Source organism: Megalobrama amblycephala, linkage group LG10, assembly GCF_018812025.1.
Source record: "Megalobrama amblycephala isolate DHTTF-2021 linkage group LG10, ASM1881202v1, whole genome shotgun sequence".
Taxonomy (NCBI): domain Eukaryota; kingdom Metazoa; phylum Chordata; class Actinopteri; order Cypriniformes; family Xenocyprididae; genus Megalobrama; species Megalobrama amblycephala.
In genome coordinates this window covers 32,389,502-32,408,280 of record NC_063053.1, presented here as the reverse complement: position 1 = coordinate 32,408,280, position 18,779 = coordinate 32,389,502, and the positions used below count along the sequence as shown (strand labels likewise).

The 18,779-nt window shown below is 39.5% G+C and overlaps 1 protein-coding gene across 4 annotated transcripts in view; it reads right to left on the bottom strand.

Moving 5' to 3' along the window:
• The window catches only part of LOC125277427 (CUB and sushi domain-containing protein 1-like), a 750,178-nt gene that overhangs the window by 152,880 nt on the left and 578,519 nt on the right, over positions 1-18,779 (bottom strand). For all 4 annotated transcript variants that reach the window (XM_048205771.1, XM_048205772.1, XM_048205773.1 and 1 more), the window contains one exon: positions 3,354-3,492. In XM_048205771.1, the coding sequence (XP_048061728.1) occupies positions 3,354-3,492 (139 nt within the window). The remainder of the gene's footprint in view (positions 1-3,353; positions 3,493-18,779) is intronic.

Genomic DNA, 18,779 nt, shown 5'->3' with positions numbered 1-18,779 from the left:
AGATTCCATTTTACATTTTTCTCCTGTCTGTCCATATCACTTGACTAACATGCTAGTTGGCGGACCAAAGAGGTAATCATGAAGAAGTATGTGCTGATCTGTGTCAGGGAGTCTTAATCAGGGAGTGCTAATGTATTCATATCTATTATGTAATAAAGAGGATGAAGTTCAATGCAAGTCGTTTTGGTAGCTTGGTTTCAATAAAAGCCATTTTTGGACTAACAAGGATGTGTTGAGTTCTGAAACAACAATTCATCACAACCTCTTCATCCAACTAGGTTCGTCAGCCATAACTTCAGGAACCTTGGGGTTGTGACTGATGATCATTTAAGCTTCACAGACCATATTGCTACAACCGCCTTATACAACATTAGGGAGATTAGACCCTTCCTATAGGAGCATTCTACACAACTCCTCGTCCAAGCTCTTGTTATATCCAGACTGGACTATTGTAATGCTTTCTTGGCAGGCCATCCAGCATGTACTGTCAAGCCTCTGCAACTGATCCAGAATGCTGCAGCAAGAGTGGTCTTTAACAAGCCGAAAAGAGCACAAGTCACACCTCTCTTCATCAGTTTGCACTGGCTGCCAATAGCCACTCGCATCAAATTCAAGGCTCTGATGTTTACCTTCAAGAGAACCACTGGCTCTGCAACACTATACCTAAACTCACTACTTCAGATTTACTGTATTAGCTTGCGTTCTGCAAGTGAATGGCTCCTTGTGGTGCCATCCCAAAGAGGAACAAAATCACTCTCACAGACCTTTTCCTTGACTGTTCCCTGTTGTTGGAATGACCTGCCGAACTCAATTCAAGCAGCTGAGTCTTTAGCCATTCTCAAAAAAACGTCTAAAGACATCTTTTTCATAAACAATTTACCCATTAATATTAGCACTTACTTTTTTTCTATTTCTATTCTCTCTATTTATTCATTTATTAAAAAAAAAAATTAAAAACTTGCTACATGCACTTTGCTAGAATAACTGGGACTTGACACTGCACTTACTGTTGCCCTCTTATTGATTTGATTGCTTCTATTGTTCTCATTTGTAAGTCGCTTTAGATGAAAGTATCTGCTAAATGATTAAATGTAAATGCAAATGAAACATACAGTGTGTTTTCATAGTATAATGAACTCTTAGGGCTCAGCCCGACGCAGTTATTTTCACGTCCTTCGCCATGTTGTTTAAATAGCAAATGCGTTTGCGCCTTTTACAGTCTATGGTTTGCGCCCATTTGTGCACCCACGGGCGTGCTGGTCTGAAAACGAGGTGTGTTCACGTTGGCATGTTGCTATTCTGAGGCAACTGAAATAGACTGCACCACTGATCAACTGAAACATGGTCTAAAGTCAATGGCGCAAATTGGGTTGTAACGATATACCGGTATGAACACGTACGATTATCATATCGTGTACATTTGCTTACTTACGGTATGGTAAAAATAAAATAATAATAAAAACAAATCAAGACGCAGAATTTCACTTGCGCATAGACAACAACGTTCCACTTCACTAAACTTGCTCCACACCCACACATACAGCAGACAATGTCAGAGACAGAAGTTGCTATCTCTATTCTCTGTGCCCCGTTGAAAAATAAGTTACAATTTGCAGTATGGGAATACTTTAGATATAGAAAAACAAACGCGGGGCTGTCCTCGAGTGTAGATATCCAAAATCAATGCGGGCGCAAAGTAGGCCTACCTGCAAAAGGAGGAAACACATCATACATGTTGACCTATATTGGAGAACTCCATCCGTGTAGATGCAGGTATGTTCCGTTTATAACTTAGGTCGTATGATATGCATGATGGAGAGGGAATCCCGGAATCCAGTCATGAAAATGGAATGTACAGTATAACGCAGCGATGTCAGGTAAAAACGCGCGATTTGTTGGACTGATGAATAAAACGAAAGCAGAGCTGTACAATAAATCAGATCGCGACATGGTCTAGGCGGGGTCTTTGAATATTAAAAGCAAACAGACTGCTGTATAAATATATCTGTCTGTTTAACGTGTCTGCCTGTGTAAATGAGCTGCGCTGTTTCGTGTACTACATACTTAAGCATGCGCGGCGCTCTTATTGTTTTTTAAGAGTTTGCCGTCTCGTTATCAGAGGACATGAACACAAACATATCCACGGTTGCTCTGAGATAGCGCTTAATGAGCATTTCATCATTTTATTTGAGAAAAACCATTGTCAAATACACTGAAACTCAAAGCTCTTCACTACATCCCGTCAAAATAAAAGACGGTTTTTAACTCGAAGAAATTGACAAATTTATTATGATTGTTAAATAGAATGTACTTCTCAAAATAATTATAAAAAAAAGTTCATTTCATTTCCATCATTTTTGATAATATTTGTATTAAAAAAATAAAAGCCAGAAGAATTAAGTCAAAGCAGAATTTCTGAATTTTAATTATTAATAAAAGTTGTTCAATTTCTAATCCATAATAATTTATTAAATGTATTTGATTGTTTTTGATTATTGAAATCTGAATAGAGAAAACAAACATTTTAATTAATGTATTGGTCATTTTAATCGATGATATAAATAAAAATTGATTGTTTAATACCGTATACCGTGAAACCGTGATATTTACTCAGACGGTTATCATACCATGGAAATCTCATACCCTTACAACCCTAGGCGCAATATTTGTTTTGTTATTTAAAGAGCACGTTAGTAATATGCGCCTATATGCGGGTACACAACGTGCATACACTCTGCTATTACACACACAAAGACGCACATAAACATGCCAAATATTAAAAATAAAAGGATTACAATGTCAAAGATCATTATTGTGTGCATAAGATAAAAATGCTTTGGTGGAATCCAGCTTGTCCTATAGATGGTCTGCTCGTGTGCAAGGTTAAAGCCGTTTCCTTGATAGAGAAGCGTTCAGTTTTTCCACTTGCAAATTCTGCTATGTAAATAGCGAATGCGCAACTGGCTTTTAAAAGGAATGGGAGATGAGACTCTGATTGGTTTATTGCACGTTATGCCCAAAACACACCCATTACTCATTATGAGAATAGGGACAACTCTTTTAGACCATGCGTCGGGTGCGCCGACCATTTTTACGTCATTAAACTAGCAAAAGTGGATTGGACATGCCGTGCACTTGCGCTGTGTGTTTTAGACCATGTGCTTACATTGTTAAAATAGGGCCCGTATATGTAAAAAGGTCACAATTAAATATGTTGGCTCAATTTAAATACATTTAACATTTATAGAAACTGAAGTTTAAAAACAATTCCGTTCTGAATGGTGCACAACCCTGTAAAAGATGTTATACCCCTTTAGGTGGCATGCGAGTCAGAGGCACCCAGCGTTCATTACCTTTTGAAGATTAAAGCGACGACAAAGTCAGGGTTGACTTTTATCCGCCAGTCACACTCTTTTCCTGGTGGGTAGGGTTGAGGATAGTTGGGTGATAGAATTACCCCAGCAGGCCCTGTCACATTGCCCCCGCAGGTAGCTGTCATAACAAGGAGAGTGAGGATGAGAGATTATTTAATGTGATCCTTCAACACAGTAACAATAAACAATGTTAAAGCAGCCTGATTACAGGATGATTACTCTGAACTCGTTATCAGTTGATATAGCAGGACAACTATATCCCACAACATTAAATAATAATAATAATAATAATAATAAATCAATAAATGTAACTAAAATTAATTGTAAAGGATATCACACAGGACTTTATTACCAAACCACCTAAGAAATGTCTAGATATGAAGGGTAAGTCTTGTTTGCAGAACAAGTATTAATATACTGACTATATTTACTGAACTCACAAGCAAAAAATATATAAATAAAATAATAAATAAAAATCTGTACTTGATGCTTGGCACTGAACAACACTGTTATAATAGGACCTGCCAATTTAATTTTTTTTTTTGCTGACTTTGGTTCTGGAAATTTCTCCCATAAGCATCTAAAACAGTTTTTCAATAACAAAGTTTAAGTCATGAACCAGATCAATGAGCTCTGAGACCACAACATTAAAAATTTGGTTTGGAGCAAAAACTGGAACTAAGATACTGCAATAAAGACTGTATTTTATGTCTTTTTATGATGGAATGAACTACGTCTCATGAAGCATTGCAAAAGACTAGGTGAAAAAAAAAATGGCAATACACTATAAAACTACTGACCAAGTTAATGTCCATTGTATGAAATATAATGGATTATCAGTAAAATAACAAAATAGTAAAATATATACAAATATACAAATTGTGTGAAAGTACGTTGGGGTTTTATGGGAGTGAGCAGGTCACTGTAGAGTCAGATTCAGATTCTAATTCTTGTTTCCTTGCAAACACTCCCTTTTCTGATTGGTGGATTTCACTTTAGAATTATGGGTAATGTTGCATTACACTGGGAATTCAGCAATTAAACTATTCTTTTCTCTCTCTTAATGAAGGTACAAGAGCATATATCATCCCTTAACAATCTCCAAGCTCAAGCTAGGTCTGTCTTGAATGGTTTAAATATTATCATTAAAAATCAATTTCTCTCTACAAAGAAGATGAATGTGAGTTTTATTTCCTGAACCCAACTATTGTGCTCTGTATGACCTTGTAGAATTTCATGGAAATATTACAGCATGACATCAAAAAAGTCAAAAGGGACACTGGAGAAAAAAAAGCCATTCTTGAACATGCTTAGAAGGTGCAAAGCATACTGGACTGAAAAAAAGAAAAGAAGAAAGAATAAGAAGCAGAAAAATACTCAAGGTCTGAGAGAAGGTTACAGTAATAATATAAAAGCAACTGTGTAATGCAGTGAGTGAGACACCTATACTTTAACCTATAACACTGAGCAGATATGAATATTTCTTATATTTCTACAAGACCATTCAATGTGACATGAAAACTAAGAACAGTTTTATGATGATTGGTGATTTTTTACTTACTATGATTGGTGGTGGGCAATTGAATAGAGTTGCAAAAACATACTGTGTTGTTACAGTGGTAGAGTGAAGGTTCTAGAATTTAATTTATACTGCCTTGCGAAAGTATTCAGCTCTGTCAGGTTGGATGGGAACTGTCAGTGGATGGTCATTTTCAGGTTTCTCCAGAGATGTTTAAGTGGGATCAAATCCTGGCTCTGAGTTGCTCTAAGCCACTCTTGCCATTGGGATGGTATTGTACAGGTGATGAGCAGTACCTGGTTTCCTCCAGACAAGACGATTAGAATTGATGGTCATCAGATCAGAGAATCTTGTTTCTCATATACTCTAAGAGTCCATGCATTTTTTGCAAATTTCAAGCAGGGTTTCATTTGTCATGCACTGAGAAGACATATGACCTCTCCACATATGATCTCTGGAGCTCAACCAAAATGCCTTGGTCACCACTTTTACGGTGTGTCCACTGGTGTGGAGGGAGCAGAGCAGAGCAAGTGTTTCCAATTGAGCTTCACGCTCACGTGGTGCAATGTGGGATTGGCAGTGGACCGGATAAAGCATTGAGAGCGACTGAGAGGATCAAAAGGCTGGGCAATTCTTGACTTTATGCAAATATCAAGCAAAAAACGCAGGCAGCAGCCAATCGCTGTGACATTTAGGTAGTGACATCTGTCTTGAGAGTTTAAAAAAATAGGCATATTATGCCAGAGTTTATGCTGGATTTAGTCCATAAATCATATTGTTTACACTTTGGACGCTTTGCAGTTGTTACATATATATATATATATATATATATATATATATATATAAAGTGGCATGCGGTCCATATAAGCTGTGAATGCTCTGCATATCCAAGCCAATCATGAACTCGCTGATTAATATTAACACTATAAATGACTATAAATTCCTTTGTTTGATGTGCACCATAAAGCCTACATGATAAAATGTTGGTAATGCTGTCCGTAATTGATTTATTTGTCAAACGACTGTAATTTTCTTTAAGGGTACATTTACATGACAATGATATGGTTAAAACAGAGAAGTTTTTCCTTTGAGTTTTCCGCATACAGACGACACCACTGTCAATACGATCCCCATTCATACGAACCTGTGAAAATGACTAAAAAACGTTGTTTTCTGCTGGCAGGCCATTAGATGGTGATGAAACACTACACACTGAACAAGTAATGTGCATGAGTTTTCACATTCGGTTTTTGTTGTTTACACAGAGACCGTTTTCAAAAACTTGCACTTTGAAACCCGTTTTAAAAAGTTTGTGTATTCAGGCCACCAAAACGCTGTTGTCGTGTAAATGAATGGCCAAAACACATAAAAAGTTTTCGTTATAAGTTGAAAATGTTGTCGTGTAAACGGGCCCTAAATCTGTCAGTTATGGAGGCTTCTGGGTAAGCAGATCTACAGGAGCTTTTGCGCCTTTCACTCTGTTGTTATGTATCATCATCATTGTCCCACATTCTCATTGGTTTGCTGGCTTATGGGGGATTACATGTGGTGGAAAAGCTGTAAGCAGATCGCTCGCCCAAGAGGACAAATGTGCTGCTGCTGCTGGAAGATCTCGATCAATCGAAAATCACATTGTATGTGAGACGAAACTACCTAGATTAAGTGAAAAACGGTCATAAATTAAACTATTTTCATAGTATTTCATTTTCTCCACAGGGAAATGTATTTTTAGCGAAAACTTATACAAACCCGATTCCAAAAAAGTTGGGACACTGTACAAATTGTGAATAAAAACAGAATGCAATGATGTGGAAGTTTCAAATTTCAATATTTTACTCAGAATACAACATAGATGACATATCAAATGTTTAAACTGAGAAAATGTATCATTTTAAGGGAAAAATAAGTTGATTTTAAATTTCATGGCATCAACACATCTCAAAAAAGTTGGGACAAGGCCATGTTTACCACTGTGTGGCATCCCCTCTTCTTTTTATAACGGTCTGCAAACGTCTGGGGACTGAGGAGACAAGTTGCTCAAGTTTAGGAATAGGAATGTTGTCCCATTCTTGTCTAATACAGGCTTCTAGTTGCTCAACTGTCTTAGGTCTTCTTTGTCGCATCTTCCTCTTTATGATGCGCCAAATGTTTTCTATGGGTGAATGATCTGGACTGCAGGCTGGCCATTTCAGTACCCGGATCCTTCTTCTACGCAGCCATGATGTTGTAATTGATGCAGTATGTGGTCTGGCATTGTCATGTTGGAAAATGCAAGGTCTTCCCTGAAAGAGATGACGTCTGGATGGGAGCATATGTTGTTCTAGAACTTGGATATACCTTTCAGCGTTGATGGTGCCTTTCCAGATGTGTAAGCTGCCCATGCCACATGCACTCATGCAACCCCATACCATCAGAGATGCAGGCTTCTGAACTGAGCGCTGATAACAACTTGGGTTGTCCTTGGCCTCTTTAGTGTGGATGACATGGCGTCCCAATTTTCCAAAAAGAACTTCAAATTTTGATTCGTCTGACCACAGAACAGTTTTCCACTTTGCCACAGTCCATTTTAAATGAGCCTTGGCTTGGCTTTTTTTCTGAGAAACTCCTTTCTGATATTGCTCCACTATTTTTCGCCACAGCATTGGGGGAATTGGTGATCCTCTGCCCATCTTGACTTCTGAGAGACACTGCTACTCTGAGAGGCTCTTTTTATACTCAATCATGTTGCCAATTGACCTAATAAGTTGCAAATTGGTCCTCCAGCTGTTCCTTATATGTACATTTAACTTTTCCGGTCTCTTATTGCTACCTGTCCCAACTTTTTTGGAATGTGTAGCTCCCATGAAATCCAAAATGAGTCAATATTTGGCATGACAGTTCAAAATGTCTCACTTTCAACATTTGATTTGTTTTCTATATTCTGTTGTGAATGTAATTGTATTATTACAATAATAAAAGCACAAAATGTATTGACATAGACAATGATTGTATATCAAGAGCAGGGAAAGGTGTATGTGCATTTTGTTTTGTGATTTCAACGGAAAGAATAGAGAGTCTCTGCAACAGTGCTAAGCGATATATTGAAGCATTTGTCCATGTGAAGACTACGCAGTGTGTACGAGTGCCAAGAGAATACTGTTGCACCACTGATAACAGCGGCAATGAGCACTCAGCGTGATTTCAAAAACAACACATCCCAGCACCAGATCCCCTATTATTTAACACAAACAAATGGATTGCTAATCAACTAGAGATGTTTCTTTTGTATTAGATACATCAGTGCTGTGAGATGCTGTGCTGTACGCCTATGCCTCTGATTTAGATGCGTGTCTTCAGCTGATGCGCCATACCGTAGGTGAAGCATATAGTTTCTGCAACATTAGTGCCACCTATACAGCATATTTTACAAACGGCCCTTCCACATATTTCCAATGCCTCAATTCAAACCCCAAACAGCAGCTTTTACAGAAGCTTGTGAAGGAATCAACAGGTAAATGTAGGCTACTTTCAATAAAAAGGTCAAACAAGGAATACTTTCAGCTGTGTTGCTATGTGTCATGAGAGTAAGCAATTAAGCAGCTGTAACACTCTGTCCATCAAACGTATCTGCACCAGGTGCATTTTTGACATAATGCCAGCCAGCAGCATAGCCTATCAGTGGCGTGCAGTGATGTTCTGAAATGAGGAGGCAAACAATGTCCTCACGGTTTATTTATTTTTGATTTTTTTATAAATCAAATGTAAATTCATGTCAATTACTCTTAATGTTGTCACATTTTCTTTATTAAATTAACATTACATTACATCAAAAACAATTCTATTTTGTATTTTCAGATTAGCAATGTAATTAATGTTCTATTTATTAAAACCAAGTCAGTCTCATCAAGTTAGTGTTTTAAGCATTTTACATTTATTCCAAAATAATAACTAAAGACCTTGCGCCGTAGATGTAACATCGGGGAGGAGGGGTGGGCGTCCTGGAGACCTCACGCCGGTGCAGGGAGAGGGACGGACATCACCGGAGGTCTCCAGGACGAGTCTCTGAGCCCAGACCGCCATGGCGGGTCAGGGGCCGTGGGCTGCCATGGCAGGTCAGGTGCAGCGGGCAGCCATGGCGGGTCAGGTGCAGCGGGCAGCCATGGCGGGTCAGGAGCCTTGGGCTGCCATGGCGGGTCAGGAGCCTTGGGCGACCATGGCAAAGCCCCACCCACATGTGTGGCGCCCACATGTCCCCCACCCACAGGTACTTGCCCCCCCCCAAAAAAGTACTTGGGGAGGTTTAGGATAGTTTTGAGGAGTCCAGATAATGTAGTAAATTTGTGGGCGGAGGAACATGGAGGCTGGAGATGCAGGCTCGGCGGCGGCGGCTGGAGATGCAGGCTCGGCAGCGGCGGCTGGAGCGGCAGGCTCGGCGGTGGCCGGAGCAGGGGGCTCGGCGGCGGCCGGAGCAGAGGGCTCGGCGGCGGCTGGAGCTGTTGGGAGAGGCGGCGGCCGGAGCCGAGGGCTCGGCGGCGGCTGGAGCTGTTGAGAGAGGTGTCCAGTCCATCCCCTCATAGATGATTAAAATCCCCACAGGCACTGGAGCTGGCTCTGTGGAGACTGGAGTGAGTTGCTCGGATAGGGCTAGAGCAGCAGGCTCGGAGATGGTTAGAGCGGGCTCTGGAGTGAACTCACTGGCTGGAGCGGCCTTCTTCCTCCTCCTCCGCTTTCTGGACCCAGCGGAGGAGTGTGCGTCCAGTGTGGAACAGGAAAGGAGTTCACTGGAGGGGTATGCGGAGGAAGAAGGAGACTGACTAACTGGCCTGGCCACCTGTGTTTCTGGAGGGACTGGACGAAATGGACACATATCCTGAACCTCATCAACAAAGAATTTAAATCTGTTTAAATACAAAATTAGATTAATGGTTTGGCTCAAGGAAAAAGAATCTTCAGGTTCGCAAATGATTAACCTGTGCTGAAGAGTATTTTATTTTAACCAACACAATTCAAAAGCTGGGACCCAACAGACTCCGACTGACAACTTAAGTTACAAAGGTTTTTAGTCGGACATAGATGGCCTCTCCTCTTTCCTGGCTGGTTGCTTGACCACATCTAGAAGCTATTGTAAGAATAAATACAACGAGGCCTCATTAAATGCAATAATATCAGGAACACACGTGTTATAGTGGAAATAAATATGACTTAATGAAACTTAATGAAAAGCCTAAGATCAAAACTATATATATATATATATATAAGTATAAAGTAAATTACCAACTTAATGCAAGTTATACATGGTATTGCACACACCATTATTGATATTTGGAGCACTATTACATGTAATTGTTAAACTTGATTCCCTTACATATACATTTGCTTTTAAGCCTAATTATTAATTTTGATTATGATGTGATTGTGACGGGCGTGGGAAGAGGTTTCAGGTTGGGGGTGCTTAGTTTTTTCTGTAACCACTTTTGAATAAGAAACAATATCAAGGCTATAAAACTTATCAAAACTCCGCGAATCACAAAAGTATCAGTGAAGTTGAGAACACTCGTTTAAACAGTGCATACACTCGAACTTGACTGCACATCACATTTTTTTACTTTATTGATACTGCTTTTAATCGTAATGCAAAGACCGGTCATCGGGACATGTACAATAAAAGAGCCTGCGCAGCGACAGGAAATATAATTTAACACAAAAAGCCTGCCTAGTAGACGGTGGACTTGCGGTTTTTTTTTTTTTTTTTTTTTTTTTGAGCGGTGTGTGGACGAATTCTTTCTACGCACACACTATTTTATTTCTTGATAACAGACCGCTGCTAACTATAACACACCGTTGCCATGAAAAACAGATCGTTGCCATGGACACACAGGATTCTAACCGTAGAGACGGAGCGCACTATTTTGTTTAGCGGAAGCAATACAATCGTTTTTAAATCAATAAACTCCTTTTTAAATCATCATTTTGTGTCAAATTATTGATTTATTTGGTAGGTAGTCAGCCTAATCAGCCTGTTGGGGTTGTATTAGCTATAACAACCGCCTCGCTCTGCATTATCCCTTACATAATTTAACAATAAAAATAAAACTTTTTAAATAGCCAACTCAGAGTGTTTATTACATAAATGTTAATGAACAAACATGCATTTACAGCACCCCCACTTTCCGCGCCCGTGATGATGTAAAGACCCACACATGCATGTGGCAAAATAAGTAAGTTAACATAAAATATATATAACCTGCTTAATGTGAATTCTTTGTCCGCAGTGTTTCCCGTCAGTTATGATGACACATTCTGACTTTTTGTCAGTATCAAAGCCGCGAACTCGTTCTGAACAGCTGATGAAAAAGCAGAGACGATTGTAGACGAAAATGAAGAGAGATTTTATCTTAGTTTTTATTTTATACAAAACATTTTCGTCTCGTCTTTTTTCGTCAACAATAATGCATGTTAATTTAGTCTTAGTCAGCGTTTTTGGACAGTGGTGCAGTCTTGTCATCGTCTCGTCTTACGCCTGTTTCACACATAATCCGCATAGCTGTCAACCCTCCCGTTTTTTCCGGGTTTCTCACGTATTTTAGCTCTTTTCCCGCTGTCTTCCCGTTTTAGTATTTTCCCGTAAAATATCCCGTATTTTTACGCTCTAATTGTGTTAACTTAGAACACGCAAGAAGTGGCTTGCACTTGACCACGGGCGATGCACGTAGGCTATGCACACTCTTAGCCCGGATTTTATATTTACTTAAACTATATAATTACAATATACTTAAAATATTTAAGTTTGATTGCATTACTTATAAAATATAAGTATATTCTACTAAATTGTGGATGTAATTTGAATGTGTTAATAAATTTAAGTTAAATGCACTTAAATTATTAAGTTTTTCTCCTGACCACGCCTCTTACACATTGGTTTACGGCAGGTAATGACACCATTTTGTCGTGGTGTGTGTGTGAATTCAAGGAGCTGTTGATGAGAAGTTGGAACATTTGTTTTCGCAAGTTCTGCAGACATTTTTTTCCAAACATTTGCCTTTTTATCGTTTCCCCCCCCCTGAGAGACTGTTTGTGAGCAGTGAAAATCGTTTGTTAAAGTTTAAACGACGGAAATGTTTTCTCCGGTTATCTAGTGTTCTCTCTCGCGTGCGGTGGATCACCGTGCATGAACCCCTGATCGGCGAGTTCGACGCGCGTTATTTCGTCGTTTGTTTCTTTTTCACACGAGGAGCTGTTGTTGGGCGTCTAAACTTAGTTTGAACCTCTGGCTGTCGGCGAACACCGCGGCCGCGCCCGCGCCCGCACCCGCACTCCCAGCAGAGGAGGGAGGATGAAGCGCGAAAATGGTGAGTGCAATAATTTAACGACCGTGTTTTATTTCGACACGGTTATTGATTGAAAGATTAAGTTAAAGTTAATTAACGAGTTGAAAACAAAAACAGATGGATATACTGTTTTATCTAGGTTCATAGCTTTCTTAACATCTTGTTTTGTGTTGCAGGTCAAGAAGAGATGCTTTGGATTAGAAGTGTAAGTATTGCCCTTATAACTGTGAAAAAGCTCAGCTATTTAAACATTATAGGCTCAAACAATGAAGTTATACAAGAACAGAACAATTTCCTTGTTTACATCTGGAACATATACATGTACATTTATATCACACGTTATGCACAATATGTACACTTATACAGCCTTCACCAAAAACTCCATATCAGCTGCATGCGCCAAACGCGTCTTTCCGCGCTCATGGAGTTTCTTTGAAAGGCTCGTGGGAAATGGAAGTATATAAATTGTAATGGACATCGGGAGAAATGGGAACACGGGGGCACCGCGATGCGACCGCAAAGGGCACTTTCACTTTCACGATCAAAGTGCACGCCACTGATAAGCATTGTAAATGCAGTATTACAGTATACACATAGCAATTAAACGCGCAGTTCTCCTCTCGTGCGTCACTCCTCACTTTGGTTTCGCTTTCAGATATCTCTTTTATAGATGCCATCAATGCTTTTACCTTTCTAGATGTATTTACCGAAATCAAAACAGTCCATAAACTATAAATCCTCACGAAAACTTTAATCAAGCCAGCTTGCGCGTCAACCTGAGAGATCAGCCTCCAAATTTCTCGGTTTCTGAATGGGCGGTTTGGCTTGATTGACAAACGCTAACGTTCGGGCATGATTTATATCCATGGGTTTCAAAGACGTCACTTCCGCTATGCCCGCCGCCATATTTGTGACCGGTCAGAGCTGTGCGCTCTGTTTAAGTCTATGGTGACAGCAGCTACAACTACCAGAGGAAGGCCAACGAAACACTCTCAGAAGGTTCACAACAAATTTACAATATGTCTGGGATATGTGGTGCTGTTAGCCGTTTCAACAGTCGTCAGAACTGCAAATTTATTTGATCCCAAAGGAGCTAGATCGGCGGAATTATTGGCTTCATTCAGAAAGGACCGTACCACTGGCAGCCAAACAGCAATGCACAACATTAATAACTGCTGGGACTGTCATTTACATAACATTATAATTGTATACAATGTTGTATTAAAATATTGTGAATTCTAGTTGCTGTGTTTCGGCGTGTTATTACAGGATGAACAAATTAACGACACGAGCTGACTACATTACTTAGTTCAAGTACATGCGTGCATGATTTTGTGCAAATATAAGTTGTAATATTATTTTTATTTTGTATTAATATCTGGATTATTTTATATAGGATGTGTTCCGTTGAGTTAATTAACTTTGTTTACGGGTTTTTATTCTCTTCAGCTTCAGCGTGCGCAGCTCAAACAGCAATGATTTAAGTCATTAAAATGTTTACAGTAATATTAAAACTTTCATATTTTTTAAAAAAAATGATGCATTATTTTTAATAACTAGCTCTTATATTGTTCTCGTATTATATTCAGCAACACGTGGTTTCATTAATAAGGATCACGAACAATAACAGATTTTTTTCTCAAATCATCTCATTTTGATAGTATTATTTGAGCTGCACGCGCTGAATGAACATCCGTAAAATGAAGCGCTTTAAGTTAATTTACTCAAAGGAACACATCCTATATAGGGTAATTCATATATATTTATACAAGACAGACATAAAATTACAACTTATATTTGCACAAAATCATGCACGCATGTATTTGAACTAAGTAATGTAGTCAGCTCGCGTCGTGAATTTGTTCATCCTGTAATAACACCCCGAAACACAGCAACTAGAATTCACAATATTTTAATACAACATTGTAGACAATTATAATGTTATGTAAATGACAGTCCCAGCAGTTATTAATGTTGTGCATTGCTGTTTGGCTGCCAGTGGTATGGTCCTTTCTGAATGAAGCCAATAATTCTGCCGATCTAACTCCTTTGGGATCAAATAAATGTGCAGTTCTGACGACTGTTGAAACGGCTAACAGCACCACATATCCCAGACATATTGTAAGTTTGTTGTGAACCTTCTGAGAGCTTTTCGTTGGCCTTCCTCTGGTAGTTGTAGCTGCTGTCACCATAGACTTAAACAGAGCGCACAGCTCTGACCGGTCACAAATATGGCGGCGATAGAATACAGTGACGTCACATGAAACCCATGGATACCATCATCGACCTGTCCTAAAACGTTAGCATGCTTTGATCGATGGTTTGGAGATCGCGTGTTTCTCCGTTCGAGAGCGCATTTCCGTTGATTGTTTACGAACGAAAGCTCACAGAAACGTGAAAATGAAAATGGTCTCATTTGAAAGAAAATATCCCCAAGCTAAAAGATGATATAGTGTGACTGATTGAAGCAGCCCTTATCAAAAGTGCGGGGGTCGATTTCTGTCTTTTCAAAACTGCGGGGGTCCTGACCCCCTGTCCCCCGTGCCAACGTAATAATCGTGTAAAAAAAAAATCCCTTATTTTGGGGATGGATTCCGGGAAATCTCCCTTATTTTCAGTGTTCAATGTTGACAGCTATGATAATCCGTCTGCAGTGCGTATGTGTTGCTGAAGCAGGAAGCGGCCATTGTGCTTTCACACAGCACACGTTTGCAGTGCGCTACGAGACTGTTCGAGTTTAATATTTACTCAAATGAAAAGTCATCAGAATTGTAACGTGTACTCCAGATTTATATTTATACATTATGTACACTTTCAACATACTTATTTAGATATGTACATTGATACATTAAGACGTTTTATAACTAGGCCTACTTCACGGTCTGCCCTATATAAATGACATGTAGCATACTCATTAGACATACAAATGTATGTACAACGAGCTATTTAAAAGGATAGTTCACCCAAAAATGAAAATTTGATGTTTATCTGCTTACCCCCAGTACATCCAAGATGTAGGTGAATTTGTTTCTTCAGTCGAACGCAAATTATGATTTTTAACTGCAACCGCTGCCGTCTGTCAGTCAAATAATAGCAGTGGATGGGAACTTCTACTGTAACAGTAAATAAAACTTGCTTAGACAAATCCAAATTAAACCATGCGGCTCGTGACGACACATTGGTGTCCTAAGACACGAAACGATCGGTTTGTGTGAGAAAACGAACAGTATTTATATCATTTTTTACCTCTAATACACCACTATGTCCAACTTCGTTCAGCATCCTGTTAGTGAGGTCAAAAAACCCGCTCTGCTGACGGAAGTGATGTCTCGCCCATATACTTCAATGAGCGCGAGACATCACTTCCGTTGTCAGAGCGTGATCAGACCTCACTAACCGGAAGCTGAACGGAGTTGGACATAGTGGTGTATTAGAGGTAAAAAATTATATAAATACTGTTCGGTTTCTTGTACAAACCGATCGTTTCATGTCTTAGGACATCAATGCGTCATCATGAGCCGCAGGGTTTAATTAGGATTTGTCTATGGAAGTTTTTTCGACTCTTATTGTTCAAGTTCCCAATCACTCCTATTATTTGACTGACAGACGGCAGCGGTTGCAGTTAAAAATCATAATTTGCGTTCGACTGAAGAAACAAATTCACCTACATCTTGGATGTACTGGGGGTAAGCAGATAAACATCAAATTTTCATTTTTGGGTGAACTATCCCTTTAATGCGTAAACTTAAATGTATACATTTATATATACACCTACATGCTAATGACAGAGGACTTAATCACGTCATTGCCTGCTGGGATGCGAGTTTCCCTCCAACGATGGGGAAAAACATATCTGATCCCATTATGCAAGTAAACACTGTTCATTTTTTTTTTTAAATAAAATAATTGTTTTGAAATGATACAACTGAACTGTGAAACTGAAATGTTTCCTATGGAGTCAAATTAATGCCTTAAAGTTTTGCACAAAAATAAAGTTTTGCAAAACACAAAAAAGAATTGAGCAATAAAAAAATGTTTTGCAAACAAAAATAAAGAATTGCAAAGGAAAAATAAAGTATTGAGCAGAAAAAAAATAAGTTTTGCAAACAAAAATAATAAATTGCAAAATAAAATAACGTAGTGCAAAAATAAAAATATAATCAATTACAAAAATCAATGACAGCTGTAATCCTATTTTATCTTTGCCACATATTTTTCATGCTCAAACCTACTAAATAATTTGCAACGCTCATTTTATTCTGCTTTTCAGTCAAGTGTGCGCTCACGATACCGGTTTTCTTTTGCGCTGCACTTTTCTGTGCGGTTCTCTTTATGGCACTGGTTTGACGTGGGGGTGGAGTCAAGAAACAGGGGCACGCCCCCGCGAAATGCATTGGAGGGGAGCGTAATCGGCGACAGGTGAAATAATTCTTTGACATGGTTAAAAATAATGAATGGTTTGTTTTTGTTGGTTTGTTTAGCATATGTTGTCGCCGATTACGACCCCCTCCAATGCATTTCTTATAGTAATATGACCCGTTGCGCTCTGTCTCACTGCCTGTATCCACTTTTGTGTCCTTAAACATTAGTTTTTTTGGGGTCGGCAGCTTATAAAAACTTATTTCTGGTTTTTTTTAGCTTGTTAGCTGTACACCTTGTCACACAGCAGCTTTTAGGCATTGTTCTGTTTTTTGTAATGAGTCAGAAAAGACAAGGCAGCAGCCTGGAGACGGTTGGATTGTTTTTCCCCCGGTGGGCGTGGTTTTCAGATTATAATAAATGCGCTCTGTCTCTGTGCTTGATCTGTTCTGTTCCGATCAAGCGGCAACCTCCCCCAGTTTCTCGTGAAGCCAATACGGAAGTAACTTAAACTGCGATTCATCGACTGGCCGCTAGGGACAGGCTGCAAAAGGGAGCAGAATCTCATTGACCATCATGTTAAAATAGCCAAGTTTACAGCAGAAAAAAACATTTTTACACTATGGTTCACATTGTGTTTTGGTCTATACTGCTAATTTTGTCCTTCATGACAACTCTGAGGGGGGTGAATTTTTTTATAACTCATCCGTTTAAATTATATTAAGCCTTAAAGTTCTGCATAATTAAGGGCGTGGTCACTTGAGTGACAGGTGGATTGGCACTGCTGTCTGTGAGCCGTCATGTTACCTCAGCAGCTCATTTCAGCCGCTGAATTTGGCATCTCAGCCGTATTTGTGCCTTTTGTAGGGCATCGCTCGACAGAACTTACCAATGACTTTATCAATGAACAACATGATTGAACAAAGCTTCATTTGGTCCAAAAGATCCATTTCCTGACAGGAAATACCTAGCCTTAACAGAAGTGATGACGTGACTTCTTTTAACAAAGGACTCTGTCTAAAGGACTTCTTAGCTCATCAGCAATAAACTAATCAGAACCCATCACGTGGATCTGATCACATTAAATCTATTGATTCTCTCACAAAACCCTCTTGTATTATCAGACGGAACAGGAAAACACCCATCAACGGATTTAAAGACGAATCTGTCCTATCAATACCTCCCTTGTGTGAGCAATCCATCCTAACCCGGTCACTCGTGACTCCGGTCAAAGTTTAAACTATGCTTAAGGACTCAATCTTGAATCTCAAAAGGGACAATTGTCGATTACTTAAAGTATTAACTATATCCAGAATAACATTTGCTATGATGTGATTACTAACATGTTGGAGTCAATGCAGTATATGTTTGTATTCCCGTATGCCTTTTCTTTCTCTGGTAATCATTGTTTTAATTAGGTCAGTCTAATTATGTGTGTAAGAAGTGTGTCATGTTTGAGTTCTAAATGCAGAATTTATAATTCTCTGTAATTCTGTGTGAATGAAACATTGAAATTCAGTATCAGGAAAATATTAAGAAACATTATAAAGTTGTTAATAAAACAGGAGAATGTTCCACAGATATCACGCGATGTGATCAATAGACAATAGACGAGGCGTGTCTAATCTCCGTAGCAACGTCTCATTGGAGGATCGCTCCTTTAAAACTATGCTGTCCAAACAAGCTAGTGCTGGAAGCCAGAAGTCGGTCAGAAATCGCTCGAAATCAGTCAGAAGCCGGACTGAAGCACAGTCGTTGAAGCCCGTTAGCCGAAGCACCGCTACTTTGACCACGGCGGAAAAGTCGCATGGGTCATTGATAACTGATTGACCGGGGCTGATTTTCCATCGAACACCCGACTTCAACCACGAACTGCGCCGCTGATCATTCGACAGCCGTCACATCCAGACTCCAAAACACTTCGTGAAATATCTGACCAAAGTCTCCCAAGAAGAGAGCCGCTCAAGCCAGACGCTCAGAACAGTTGCACCAGCCAGCAGCATCCTTCAAAGCTTCCGCGCAACCCACAGGGCTTTCCCGAGAAGACGTCACCTGAAAGACAGCCAATCCAGAACGGGATTCCGCTGTACACGAGTCACGGAACAACCCGATTACCTCAGCTGTCACAGCAAACGCAGGTACAAGCAAACTTCTCTCTCTCTTGCTGGAAACTGGTGAAACTCCTTTAAACCTAAAGAATCAAGCCAAAGCTCTGCTTTT